This window comes from Bufo gargarizans, chromosome 1 (assembly GCF_014858855.1).
Source record: "Bufo gargarizans isolate SCDJY-AF-19 chromosome 1, ASM1485885v1, whole genome shotgun sequence".
Lineage (NCBI taxonomy): Eukaryota > Metazoa > Chordata > Amphibia > Anura > Bufonidae > Bufo > Bufo gargarizans.
Window position 1 is genome coordinate 573,501,199 of NC_058080.1, and position 15,091 is coordinate 573,516,289.

Below are 15,091 nucleotides of genomic sequence, written 5' to 3' on the forward strand. Positions count from 1 at the left end.
CGCCGACAGTGAGGAGCTCCGTCAGTGACCATATATTGACAGCGTGGCACCTTCGCTCGACGAAAATTTTGACCAGACCAAGATAAGAGAAATACCCCTGCTGGATGGAGTGCGATGACAACGTCCAACGCCCCACCTGTACCAGGAAACACTGGTCAGATAGGAAAAACAAAATTACGAGGAGAGTCAAGAGCAGTGCCACGCATGGCTACTTGTCAGGTAGATAGAAGGGAGAGACAAGCAACCAGCAGCTCGAGGAGGAAGAAGAAATAGAAAAGGTGTTCCGTTCTAAGAACAAAACGTCCATCAGCACTGGTAAGGCATGACAGGACAAACGCTTCGCCTGGTGTGGCGAGTCTCGTAGTCTACCCATGGAATGGGTAGTGAAAAGGTATGATCACCATCGGACTGATCTGACAGACATTACTCATGTTGTAAGAGAGATAATTATAGATACAGGTAGCACACCCAGGATCATTAGGAAGGATTCACCTGTAGAAGGAGGGTGTGGAGGCGTTACAGTCCACCAGCCGGGACAGGAAAATACCCCGTGCCAATGCAGATGAGGGGAAGTAGTAATGTAGGAGCCACCAATGCTTGCGGGGTGGCCGTGAACCCGGAGCCAGAGAAGGAAAAAGATGGAAGGAGAGAAGAAGTCAGGACAAAGCTCATTCTCCATATGGGACTGGCACTATACAGAAGAAGCCACAGGATGATAGTGGCGGTGCCATACTCCGCCTAAGAAGGGACCCGTGTAAGGGGAACCACCAGTCTATGGCTAGCATCAGATTCCAGCTGAGGAGGGGGCCAGACGGCAGAGGCCACCGAATGCGGCACTAGAAAAATCCGCTACCAAACGAAGGAGCTGTGGAGGAAAAACCATATTATGTCGTGACAACGCAAGGACCCTTCGTATCATCGTAGTCACAGCATGTCCTGTCAATGCTGAGGGGAAGGTCTGAGGACTTGCAGTATAAGTCATGAAACCCTACTGCCCCAGTTAAGTAGAGCTAGCCTAAAACTCCCCACCAGACAAGGGCGCCGAACAGGAGCAACCGCCAAGCTAGAGGCAAGGAAGAACCCCTACCTGAGGGGGGATGCCCCACTGCAACAGCTACAACCCTTAACAACAGCGTAAAAGGTGCACATGTGGAGGAGAACACACTGTAAAACTTAAACCAGAGCGTCAGCATAACCACTTTCCCAGATAAGGAGGAGGGGAGCCAGAAAATACAGAGTAAGTGCGACCCTCGACTCGCTGGAGCGGAATCGCAATATTATGTGCAATGGCGTACGCCCTTCACATTGTTGAGGACAAATACCATGACCAAATGAGATGTGGTCTCTAGGATACTGACGTGTTGCCGGGTAACACCCTGAGAGGACAGAGGGTGACCTATTCAAGCCCCAAACCAGTACCGGCAAGAAAAAAAGGCCACAACAGGGAAATATCCACTGTAGGTATCCATAGTTAACAGATGAAGAGTCCAGGGCACCAAAAGAAGCTAAGGCATCTAGAACCCTGGCACAATGGAGGTGTAACATCTCAAGATGCTTAGTTATCCACTCGTTAGCGATCACTAACGAAAGGGTAAAATAACAGTAAGCATGGAGATGTCGATGTCCTTGCAATATTGCACTTAAGGAAGGGGGTAGCGCAACCGTCAGAACCGTATCCAACGGTACTGGAAATGCCCCATCAATGGAGTTTGACAATGCCGACCACTGCCTCAGTGGTAGTGCAACAATTCCGCCCCAAAGGGGGAACAACGCATACTGCAAGAACTGTATCCCGAGGAAATGCAAGCGCCCCTCCTAAGGAAAGGGGTGATGTATACTGCAGGAACTGAGTCCAATGGCAGAGAAATTATGCCACTTAAGGAAAAGGGTATGCATATCGCAAGTCCTGAACCCGGTGAGAGTGCAATTACTCCACATAGTGAGGGGTAATGCATACGGGAAACACTCACTGTGCCCCAACGCCACCTATGGAAGAAGCTAATGCATACGGTAAGTATTGTACCCGTGGAAATGCAGTTCCGCCACCTACAGAAGTGGAAACACCTACCGCCGGCGCTAAAGCCAGTGCTAGTGCCGTTAGTCCACCTATGGAAGGAGGTAATGTCTAAGGCAAGTACTGTATCCAGTAATAATGCAAATACTCTGCCTAAGTGAGTAATGCATACGACAAATACTGCTGCCTACCGTGAACGCAAACTTGGAAGATTGCGCTGGGTAATGACAGAGTCCGAATCAGTGATCCCCAACCCCCTCGGACAGAACCTCTCCAGGGAGGAAGGGTGCGTCTGGGCGTGACCCTGGGGAGGAAGGTTGGGGGTGTGGGAGTGACAGAGGAGGAAATGCATCCTGCTCTGGTTCGCTTGTGTGCAATCTGGACTCTCAGAGTTTTGTCCATGGCAGCTCGCTGTGTCCGGACAGTGTCTGTGGGATGTGGCCATTAACCCCCTATGTGCCGCGAGGGGTAGTGGAGGGATGCCCTCAAATCCTGGGCACAAAAATTGGAGCCTGGCGTCTGTCAAAGAAAAGGGAGTGGGGGTGAGGAGTGGAGTCTGGTGTGCCGAAGAGAGAGAGAGGGAAGAGGGAGCCCGGTACTTGTCCAAAGAGGGAGGCAGGGAGAGGGTTAAACCTACTTACCTAGTCCCGTGTACTCACCCCATCTTACTCCTCTTCACTTCACCCTCCCTAGTGGACCGGCAGGTCAGCTTTTCCAGCAGGGTCACCAGCTCAGCTGCTGGCACGGGAGTGGCAGGAGTCTGGCATGGCGGGAGAGTCTTTGCTGGACCTAGGTGACCGCTTGGCTGGCGGGAAGCAGGGGAACGAGGCTGCCCTGGTCCTCCTTTTTCTTCTGTGGGGAGGTAAGCGGTGGATCTTTCTCAGCGGCCTTGCTCCCTGGGATAACAGATAACAGAGTCTAAAAGGAAAAAACGAGATTTTTGTATAACTTACCAGTAAAATCTCTTTCTCGCTCTTTCCTTGGGGGACACAGAAGACCTTGGGGTATAGCTCATCTCCATAGGAGGCGTGACACTAAGTGAAAACTGTTAAGCCCCTCCTCCACAGCTATACCCTCAGCCTGGAGAGAGAGACTGCCAGTTGCGTGTCCAAGCAGTGAGAAAAGGCAAAGTCCAACAAGGAACCAACAAGCCAACTACCCAACGGGTAACAAAAACTTGGAAACAGTACAGAGAAAAACAATGAATGGGTGGGTGCTGTGTCCCCCAAGGAAAGAGCGAGAAAGAGATTTTACTGGTAAGTTATACAAAAATCTCGTTTTCTCGCCCAGTTTCCTTGGGGGACACAGAAGACCTTGGGACGTTCAAAAGCAGTCCAAAAGGGGGAGGGACCACAGCACCAAGGTGAAGCACCCGAAAGGCATCAATGAACCGCCGCCCGCAAACCCAGGCGGGGCAGGCAGCATCTGCCAAAGTCAGAGTATGCACCCTGTAGAACTTGTCAAGGCGTGCAAGGTAGACCTGTGGCCGCCTTGCCCAAATGCATGGCCGAAGCCCAATGCCTCCGGCCCAGGAGGCACCGACCGCTCTGGTGAAATGAACGGTGACACCAAGACAGAACCCTGCCCTAGGTGCGGGAACCTCAGCAATAGCCAATCTGAGCAAGCGGAGGACAACCACCCTGGAGTCCGTCAACCCTATGCACAGACCTCCTGGAAACCCAAGAGGCCGAACATCTACAAGAGTCGGAGATCTCCAAGGAAAAAAACGGCAAGGCCCAAACAACGTCCAAATAGGTGAGGTGTTGAAGCGAAAGGCAAACACCACCTTCAGAAGGAAGGAAGGAAGGAACGAACGAAGAAAAACGGGATGTAGAACAGCCCTGTCCTGGAAAAGACAGAAGGCTCGTAACAAAAGAAGGGCCATTCCGGCACCCGTCAGAGAAACGACTGATACAGAACACAACCGTACCGGACAGAGGGGTTAGAGAGAACCTCTGTAACGGCCCCAAGGACAAGATTGGAGCGCCGAGAGCTCAGTATATAGTCCCAGGGCGGTACCGAAGGACAGTACAGAGGAACCAAAGAGCCACTCCGAGGAAGGAGGTCTTGGCAGGCCCAGAGGGCCGGGAACGCTGGAAGAGGAAGAACAGCGCCGACACTAGACACCCCAAGTAAACGACAGAACCATGGGGAGAGAAATTCAGAGTGGGGAATGCACAGCTCCCCACAGAACCCCATACAAAAAAACCCCAAGCCTTACGACAGATCCTGGACGAAACACAGCCAGGAGTGGACAGTAGCGAACCCGCTGGAGTCGCCTGGCAAGCGGGCGAAAACCCAATGTCATCAGGCGCAGACCAGTAACACGGGCAGAAGGGTCGACAAAACTAGCCCCGTCGGCCCTCGAACAACGTTGTCCCGTATCCACCCGAGTGGGGGAGCAGAGGACAGATGGAAAAAACCCAAAGGATCCGCCAGATACCAGGAGAAGACAGGCAAAAGTCCATGCTGATGTAACCACGTTGTACAGCCCCGGTGTGGGAGATCAAAGGACAATCCGGATCGAAAAAGGTAGTCCCCCCAAGTTATCAAGAAGGCAAGTCTACAGCAGGACCATGCAATCTGCACTCAGCGGGAGGACAGCACGCGGTAGACTCAGTAAATAGGCACACAGCTAATACAGCCAGTGTGAACCAGGGAGACAGCACGAGGCCAAAAGGAACACCGGAACCATCCACATGAACAACCATGCTCTCCCCAGAGGGGAGGACAGTGAAAGAACAGCCTCTGAAGTCCGGCGGGAAGCCACATCGGAGTGATCCGTACCGAGCGGGAGCCAAACAAAGCCGGCGAGATAAGGCAGCGGAGACAGAGGCCGGCATAACACCCTCCAACTGAAAGGAGGAGGGGAGGGCAACAGGGAAGCCATAGGCCAGCTGAAAAGCAGAACCCGCTACACTGAGAGACGCCCGGTCCACCGCCTCGCAGAAGGCGAATACCTTGGCGAACCCAAGGCGGAGGTCCTCCGGACCTGGGTAATCGAGCACCCAAGAGAAGTTGGGTGACCTTCCAGAGAATAGCAGCCCGAACCTGGCAGCAGATCAGACAGAAGCGCAGAGGCGCCAAGACGAAGGACTCATACCACACTGCATCCGAAGAGGAGGAAATTGCAGCAGGCAAGGGAATCGCAGTCCTGTACGAGCCAACGAAGCATTCGAGAGGCGCTGCAGACAACAGCACTCTCGAGCATGTGACCACTAGCGCAGGGGAACAATGCCGCGGGAGAACGAATGGGTACGCATCTAGGGACCACGAACACACCCCGGGCGGAAGGGCCACGAAAGGAATGAGTACCACCCAGCCAGGTGCAGTAGCGAACAAGTAGAGCCCGTCTACTGATAAAAAAGGTAGGTACCTTGAATACATTGGGCATTCATCTGCTGTTTGTTGGACACCACCTCAGGCCCACACAGTTGGACCGAATGAGCTCCTTAGAGAATAGTGCAAGGCTTGCTGGAAGCACCATATCCCAAGAGAAAAAAGTACATCTCAGGATAAAGGGGGGCATACGGACGAGCAGCCCCGTAAGCAGTGAGAAGGCCAACCCACCAATGGGAGGAGAAGGCATACACGGCCCAAACAACGGATAGAGCGCACAAGAAAGTCCGCCCACTGCAAAAATAGTCACTCAGCGAAGAATCAGCCAGAGTCCAACCGTAGCAATGGAAGTGCAAAGTGCAACCCGAAAGGTAGTCATGCACAAGACTAGCACGGCATGCGATGGAACGCAAACAGTCCGCCCAGAAAAGGGGGAAAATGTACCTGGCAACCACTGCAGAGGCCTGCCCAAAAAAAGGGGGGGATGCCAAGGCCAGAACCTACTCCGGAAAGGTAGGACATACCATACTCCGCCCAGAAGGGGGCCATGCCCATGGCCGCACATATCCAGCAGAACGCAGGAAGGTCCACTTTAGTGAAAGGGGGCATGCACAGGTTATTCTATCATTAAGTGATTGTGCAAAAAAATCCACCCAACACCGAATGTCGTGAGAGTGCACCACTCCTCCAATGACGGGGGACGTGTACCAGTCCAGCACAGCATAAACAAGGACAGCCGTGGATCGTGTGAGCGTGCAAAATGCCGCCCATGGAATAATGGGGGGTTAAGCACAAGACCAGCACCGTATCCAATGGAAGTGCCAGCATTCCACCCAAGTTAGAGGGCAGGCTCCTGACCGGCAACGCATCCAGTGAGTGCAGTATTCCGCCCAGAAAAGGGGGTCATGCACATGGCCAGCCACGCATCCAGTGAGAGCGCCGCCATGGATGAGAGTGCACGTATGTCGCCTGAGGAAAGGAGACATGTCCATGGCCGGCAGCGAATCCAGTGAGAGTGCGGCACACCACCTACGGAAGGGGGGGTGGTCATGCAGATGGCCTGCAACGGATCCAGTGAGAGTGCAGTGTACCTATGAAAGGGGTTCACGCACACGGCCGGCACCGTATCCGGTGAAAGTGCAGTATTCCGCCTATGGAAGGTTTCATGCACATGGCCGGCAGCGAATCCAGTGTTCCGCCCATGGAAGGGGAACGTGCACAAGGCCGGCACCGTAACCGGGGAAAGTGCAGTACACCTCCTTATCCGGGGAGAGTGCAGTAGACCTCTCATGGAAGGGGTTCATGCACATGGCCAGCACCGTATCCGGTAAGAGTGCAATATTCCACTTATGGAAGGGTTCATGCACAAAGCCGGCAGCGAATCCAGTGAGTGCAGCGTCCCGCCTGTGGAAGGGGGTCGTGCATATGGCCAACACAGCATCCGGCGAGAGTGCAGCAGTCCGCCTAGAAAAAGGGGGATCATGCATGAGGCCAGGCCGCAGCCAGGGAGAGTGCAGTATTCCGCCTAGGAAGGAGGGTCATGCACCTGCAGCCACCAGAACTGGAGTGGGTGACGAAGTCTGGTCAGAAAAAAAATCTGCATGCACTTGGCCAGCGCCGAATCCCGGGCGAGGGCAAGAAAAAACCGCCTGGGAGGCGCCGCGGCCGGGGAACACGACACACCGCCTAAGAGAGGGGGGCATGCATACAGACAGCAGTACTGAATGATGAGGCTCCCGCATCCTGCGCAGCCCACAAGTCCAGTTATTTAAAACAAAATAATAGTATTTTTTTTTTTTTTTTTTTTTTTTTTTTTTTATTATTATTATTATTATTTCTATTATCATTATTATTTATTTATTAATATTACAGCCTCCCTGAGGCAGAAAGGGGGCCACCATACAGGGGCACAGGTCGTACAGGCCCTCAGGAGCCGGCCAGTACCCCAAGGGTTAACCGGCATCTGGCCTGGGGGCGGCGCAGCGAACCCCTGGGGGTGGGGGAACCTCCAGGCGGGAAGAATCCGCGCCTGGTGAGTTCCCGCCCCCCCCCCCCCAGAGGCCAGAATGTTGCGGCCTAGCAGGCCGTGAAGCCGGGGCCTAAATTTTTGCGTCGCCCGGCTGACCGGGGCCGCAAGTATTTAAAGTATCGGCCGGGCCTAAGCCGGCCGCGGGAGCACCCGTACCGGTCGCGGGTGCCCAACCCGAGCGCCGGAAGTGCGCAGCAGGCCGCTAAACAAACTATGCAGCGCCCCGGCCGGCCGCGCCGCCATGGATGAGAGAATGCACCGACGGCCGGCCGGGACCCGTTGGAACACAGCGCTATCCAATGCCGGCTGCGGGAGCCCACCCGGCAGCCGGGAGAATCAGGGACCCGAGAGGAGCGTGAGGTGCGGCCCAGTAGGCCGCGATGTCTGGGCCCAAAGTTGCGGCGTCCGGCCAACCGGACGGATGGTCGGCCGGCCCAGTTATAGCATAGTGCGCACATGCAATGCAGACCGCGGGTGCTCACCCCGCGGCCCGGAAAAGTCAGGGGCCCGAGGAAAGAGCACCGGATGGTGCGGGCCAGCAGGCCGCGAAGCCTGGACTAAATTGTGGCTGCGCCCAGGATTACCCATGCCGTCAGGAGCGGCAGCAGGTCCTGAGCAGCGCACCGGTAAGCGCCCCCTCTTTGGTATGATCTATGGCGGGAGAGAGAGGGAGCAGATTGCCGCCTTGCGGCACCCCAGGGACCACCCTAGGTCCAGCAGGGCCACCCTATAGCCACTCTGCTATAAGAGACAAACATATTAAAACTGTCTTAGGTAAAGCAATGGGTAATGCCTAAACCTTGCACCTCTCCGCTCTCGGATAGGCTACCAGTATGGGGGGTCAGTCACGCAGGAGACCGGGGAGGGAGGGGACGTAGGGCTGGAGAAGCCACTCTCTCACCACAGATGTCTTCGCCCTCGGTCCGTTCCAGCAGGGTCGCCCCTTCAGCTACTGGCACCGTAGTGGCAGGACGCTGGAAGAGGGGCTTGGCGTGCGGGCGACCCTTGCGCTGGCGGGATGCAGGGGAGCTGGGCTGCCCTGGTCCACCTTGCCTTCTGTGGGGGAGGCAGCAGTACGGGTGACCGGCACTGGCGCAGCTCGACCCCGGGAAAAACAGAGAGGTCTAGTGCGTCTGTTGTCCCGGATGATCTGGAACAAAAAGAAAAGAAAAAAAAGTAAAAATCTAAATTTAAACAAGGAGAAAACAGCCCTGCAGAGCAGGGAGTGTCTTGCCTCCTTGGACACTAAGCAAAAAACTGGCAGTCTCTCTCTCCAGGCTGAGGGTATAGCTGTGGAGGAGGGGCTTAACAGTTTTCACTTAGTGTCACGCCTCCTATGGAGATGAGCTATACCCCAAGGTCTTCTGTGTCCCCCAAGGAAACTGGGCGAGAAATATAAAATAAAATAAATCAATTAAGACAACCGCCCTGCATAAAGCAGGGAGGGCTGCCTCCTCCGACACCAAGCTAAAAACGGACATGCTCTCTCCAGGCTGGAGGGGGTATAGCCTGCAGGGGAGGAGCCAAGTCTTTTTTCTGCCTAGTGTCGCCTCCTAGTGGCAGCAGCAACTTATACCCACGGTCCTGTGTCCCCCCAATGATACCAGCGAGAATTATTATGCCATCAACTTTGCTTCCTGCACTGCAAAACACATTAAACTGCACCACATTAACCAGGCCTCACAGCAGACAACTGTTAGGACAACACATGGACAATGCAGAAATCACAGTTGATGAGACTATTACCCTTCTCTCTCTCTCTATTTTGGCAACTATTCCAGTACACTTGTTCCTTGCATAAAAAATAAAAAAAAAATCTATAATTTGCATTTCTTATAAATGAATCTTCAAAAAACTACGCAATTTAGTAAGAAAGACTATAAAAGGCAAAAAAGTGCGATGGAAGACCCATACCTGGTGAACTGGTGCAGCGGATATGAAGAGGGTCATCAAGTTTAGCTACAGCATCCTGGATGATATTTTCTGCTTCCCTCACTGTTCCCTGAACGATGTTAAACTGGTCCTCCAACATCTTCTGATAAAGTTTCTGCTCATCTGTAGTCTAAGAACACATTTCACATCTCATGTTTTACTGGACAATGATGCAGCTCATTGGGAAGGCAACTGCCGATTGACCTTCCCGTCATGCTCCCATAAACGTGTGAGAGATAAATATATAGTTAACTACGGCACTTGAAGGGTCTATGTCAGCCAGTCTGTTCCCTGATGCTGATGCCAGTGTGAGATTATGCCGAGTCCTCTGAATGACGTCAGGGGAGCTAGGAGGGGACTTTGGGATGCGGGGCAGTGCTAGGCTGTTTCGGAATTGGAGCGCGCTAGGCTCCAAAGATGTTTGGCACAGACCCTTGGGCTCTTTCCAAAGGCGATTGACCGGTATATAAAAACTATTTTATGTTAAAACTAAAGCAATCATAAATTTGACAATGGTATAGTTCTGGCATGCTACAGGAAAACTACCATAACCTATAAACGTCTCTATAGGCATAATCTGGTTGACAGAGTCCCTTTAAGGCACCACATGCACAAGCCCCCACTGACAATATTTAGAAGAGAAGGACCCAATAAATTACTCTAATTTAACAGTTTGGTACCTTTTTGTCCAGTTTTTCCCCCAGGTCCCGTATCTCACTTGCTCGCTTTTCTTGCTCTTGGTTGAATAAAGACTCAGTTTCTTGAGCTACATTTTTAACAGATAACAACTCTGATTCTTTGGTGGTTAACAGGCTTTGCAGCGAGTCCTTCTCAGCTTCTAGGGATGCGAGCTTTGAAGATAACGTAGACGCTGACTAAAAAGTTAAAAATAGTAATAGTGAAAAACAGAAGCAATGCAGTGCAATGGAGAAGGTTAAAGAGGATCTGCAGGCAGCATGTTAGAGGAGGAGGAGCTGAGCAGATTGATATATAGTTTTATGGGAAGAGATTTGGTAAAACATGTAAGTCTCTGCTCTTTCTGAGCTCAGTGAGCAAATGGGAGTTGAGATTTAAATAGGTTGTCAGGTACCTTAAAATTTAGGGGTGCCAAGCATGGGCTCAAAATAAGAAAAAATAAAAATACTCACCTGGTTGGAGCCTGCTGGATCAAGTGCTGTGGTTATACGTTACTCCTAACACTCATCGCAGGCCCATCAGCGGTGACATGCATGCACACAGCACATCACACTTCTAGTCCAGGACCGAACTGAAAGGAGTGGGGCTGGAACTGTGGGTTTCCAACAAGGTGACTTTTTAAAAAGATTTGTTTATTTTTAAAGCGTTTATCCAGGAATCGATGTTGATGACGTATCCTCAGCAGTGGCGTAGGGATCGCACACAGCACATCACAGTGGCTATGGGGCCCTAGCCCCATAGCCACTGAGCCCAGTGGCAACATATGCGACAGTTTATTTTCAAGTTAGTTAAATATCGTGTTCAGGGCCCCTTCACAGCAGCGGTGGCGGCTGACCAGGCCCCCTCGCTAATGTGATCTAATCTTACAGTCTCCTGATGTGTCTGGGATTCGAACCCACAACCTCGAATTAATCAGTGTTTCAGAGGCAAAGCATTAACCCACACAGCCATAACGGCTGCATTGTAACTGATTGAAAAAATATGAGACTTCTACTGTTATAGCTGGCTTAGTGTACATCTATACACATGACAGCTGCCCCCAACACACCCAGCACTGCTATATCACTATATGACAGCTGCCCCAGCACACTCAGCCTGCTATATATCTCTATGATAGCTGCCCCAGCACACCCAGCTCTACTACATCTATACACATGACAGCTGCCCAAACACACCCAGCTCTGCTACATCTATACACATGACAGCTGCACCAGCACACTCAGCTGTACTATATCTCTATATATGACAGCATGACAGCTGCCCCAGCAAACCCAGCTCTACTACATCTATACACATGACAGCTGCCCCAGCACACTCAGCCATGCTATATCTCTATCTATCTACTGTATAGCAATACTTAGAGATATATAGATGTAGCAGAGCTGAGTGTGCTGGGGCAGCTATCATATATAGAGATATAGCAGAGCTGAGTGTGCTGGGACAGCTGTCATATAGAGATATAGCAGTGCTGGGTGTGTTTGGGCAGCTGTTATGTGCATAGATATAGCAGAGCTTAGTGTGCTGGGACAGCTGTCATATAGAGATATAGCAGTGCTGGGTGTGTTAGGGCAGCTGTCATGTGTATAGATGTACACTTAGCCAGCTATAACAGTAGAAGTCTAATATTTTTTCAATCAGCAGCAAGGCCGTTCTTATGGTCTTGTGGTTAGGTGCTAAGCACTGACTCCATATATGGACATACAGGGAGGGACACAGGAAGAGGCTGCATCGCATCGCTGACATGGAGGCAAGTAGAAGTGTTTTTTATTTATTTTTAATTACCCGACTGTTACTGCAATGGGGGAGTGGGAGGCACTTGATACTGGCACATGGGGGGAGGGGGGTTGGCACCTGACACTGGCACATGGGGGGGAGGGGTTGGCACCTGATACTGGCACATGGGGGGGAGGGGTTGGCACCTGATACTGGCACATGGGGGGGGAGAGAGGCACTTGATACTGGCATGGGGGGGTTGGCACTATGATACTGGCACATGGGTGGGTTTGGCACTATGATACTGGCACATGGGGGGGGAGAGAGGCACTTGATACTGGCACATGATGGGGGGGGCATCCATGAGGACACTTACTGGCACATTATTGGGGGGCATTATGGGGGACACTAGGCCCGCAGCCTATCAGAGGCCGGACACTGAGGGGCATCTACTGGGGCACTATATATGGGGCATTTTATACTGGTACATTATAGGGGGCACTAGGAGGGAGGGGGGAAAGGAGCACTATGGGGGCATTTACTGGGGGCACTATGGGGACATTAGCTCAACTGGGGGCATTACAAGGGGGTATTTTTTGCACTGTCACATTATAAGGAGAATTATTTCTACTGGGGATTGGGGGGGGGGGGGGGCATTATGGTGGGCTTTATTACTCCCCCCATGGTATGACCCCCTAGTAGCAGCACCAGCCTCTCCCTGCTCTGTAATCCCTCTGCCCCTTCTCCAAATCCTTATTATGAAATCTTTCTCATTAGGATAAGGCACAATATCAGCTCCACCGAGCCCCCGGCCAAAGTGTAGAAAGTGGCGTCCGAGATCCCCAAGGGCCAGGCAACTAAGTTTTCATATGAAATATGTTTATGTTATACACATATAGCCTACACTGTGCCCCACAATATACAGTATACCGCTACACTGTGCCCCACAATATACAGTATACCGCTACACTGTGCCCCACAATATACAGTATACCGCTACACTGTGCCACACAATATACAGTATACCGCCACACAATATACAGTATACCGCTACACTGTGCCAAAGGAGTGGGGTTTACACAGGAGGAGGGAGGTGCGAAGCACGCTGGGGGGGGCCTTACAAATATTTGCTGTGGGGCCCAGTCACGAGTTACGCCCCTGATCCTCAGGATAGGTTATCATTATCACATCAGTGGGGTCCAAGTCCCGACACCCCCACGCTCACCAGAGCAGCTGTCTCCCAGCAGCTCTCCAAGCACAGGATAATACAGCGGCTGTAGCTCAGGTCCTTTCACTTCAATGGAGTTGAGCTGCTACTAGGTCATGTGACCGATGTACAGTGACGTCACATGGCCTAGGAAGTGGTCGCGGCACTCATGGAGAGTCGGCCTTTCCGAACAGCTGATTGGTGGGGGTCCCAGGTGTTGGACCCCTACCAATCTAATGTTGATGACCTATGACCTATAATTACCAGATAACCCATTTAAGCCCATGCCTGAAAACCCCTTTAAGTTAATACATTTCTGAATACTGAATCTTTATCCATAAAACTATAAAAATCGGTATGCTCTGCATCTCCTGCTCTATAACCTGATGTCTGCAGATCAGGCAACGTGTTCAACACGACAGGGTAGTACAAACATACCTTTTGTGGAGCTTTTATCAGGAATAAAATTTTAATATTCCTGATAATAAAAACTCTACAAAAGGTATATTTGTGCTGCTCTCCCCCTACCAAATGCTGTCAGCAGTTTAGCATGGTCAAAATTGCAGACAATAGTTAAGATAACTTACTGGCCAGAAAACCCCTTAAAGGATCACCCACTGTGAATTTATGGTGGGCTGTCTTTATCTTTAGAACTTGCATCAATACATTTTTACATTGGGGACCATTATGGGAGAAGGCAGATGTGCTCGTAAAGGCAGTGACATTCATCATGGTAGTTAATTGACTCACTACGTGATCACTGGGGATGACTATAGGAGGTGAGTGCTGTTAGATTTAACTAGACTCAAGAAGCACAGCCCTAAAAAATGACAACAATTTCCCTTGTACTTGGGGCTACTGTATATTAAACAAGCAGCAGCACTCTATAAATTGCCAGGTGCAAATCCCACTTTTAATCCCTGGACCAGGAACAGTAGAATAAAATCTATGAAAGGCTCCATTGAGAGAGCTGAAATGCTGCATTCCTGTTGGGTGTGTATTTATATATGTATTTAGGTTTTCCCCTAGCCTGAGGGATCCCCAGCTGAAGCCAGCTGGGATCATCAAGGGGAAATAAAGCATAGTCCAGGCTGTCAGTCTGGGGAGAGGAATGCCTGGAGAAAGCCTGGGAAGCTGGCTGCCCTACTGGCTAGAGAAGCAGAGTTCTCTGTGTGAACTGTGTTCAATAGGTGAGTTAGGAACTTCACTGTATTAGCCAGAGCCCAGACGGGCAGGTGTTTATTTTGGTTTATGTTTTGTGGTGCTGGACCTTCAGCTTACCCAGTGAATTATAACTGGGATGCCTGTATTGCTGGAGTGTGATAAATAAAACATTTGGACTTTAACCCTGTGGTCTGCAAGAGAATCTGTCATCGCCGCCCTGCCCGAGTGTAACCCCTTACAATATAAAAAACAAAACAAAAAACTGTCTTACTACTCACTGCCATAGCAAAGGGGAAATCATGTGCTGTGGTCATGAAACTGCAGCATAAGCAACATGAAACCTCATTACAGCCACCACCACATTACATACCTGCTCAGTACTGGATAAAGACTGCTGCAGTCGAGTCAATTCTTCTCGTTTGGATTCTAGTTCTGTTTTTAACTGTTCAATCTGAAACGTATGCTCTTCCAACTGCAGATATTAGTGGAGCAACAAGATCAGAAATGAGACAATAAAAATACAAATACAGCAAGCAATAAAACTTAATGGGCTTTATGCATCATCAACAGATGTACACTCTGCAGTAAACTGTGCTTAAATGGGTTTTCTGGTTCAAGGCTAATACAGTTTAATTACTATTTTCATAAATGGAGAGCATTTTCAACAATAGGGCAAAATGCATATTGTGGAAGTGGGGAAATAAAAATTGCACCCAATTGATCAAAATTGTGCATGTGGCGATACAGATTTGGTGCAATTCATAAAATATTTTAGACAAGCTTCTCTTCTTCATGCCACTTGATGGCTGCTCTGTACACATGCCAATAACTTGTGCCATAAAGAGGTTATCCAGCATCCATTAAAAAGGAGAAACCGGCTAAAGGGAGGGAGGGAGAGAAGGAAGGAAAATAAGTAGCACTAGACAGAAGTGATAACATTCTGTATACAAGCACAAGATAACGTATAAACTTATGTTCTGTATACAGTCAGCAGTGA

General features: G+C 50.7%; 1 protein-coding gene across 1 annotated transcript in view; it reads right to left on the reverse strand.

The window, feature by feature from the left end:
• The window catches only part of HIP1R (huntingtin interacting protein 1 related), a 163,564-nt gene that overhangs the window by 37,267 nt on the left and 111,206 nt on the right, over positions 1-15,091 (reverse strand). The window contains exons 17-19 of the mRNA XM_044275716.1: positions 14,465-14,566; positions 9,995-10,189; positions 9,297-9,444 (exon numbers count right to left, since the gene is read on the reverse strand). Of these exons, the coding sequence (XP_044131651.1) occupies positions 9,297-9,444; positions 9,995-10,189; positions 14,465-14,566 (445 nt within the window). The remainder of the gene's footprint in view (positions 1-9,296; positions 9,445-9,994; positions 10,190-14,464; positions 14,567-15,091) is intronic.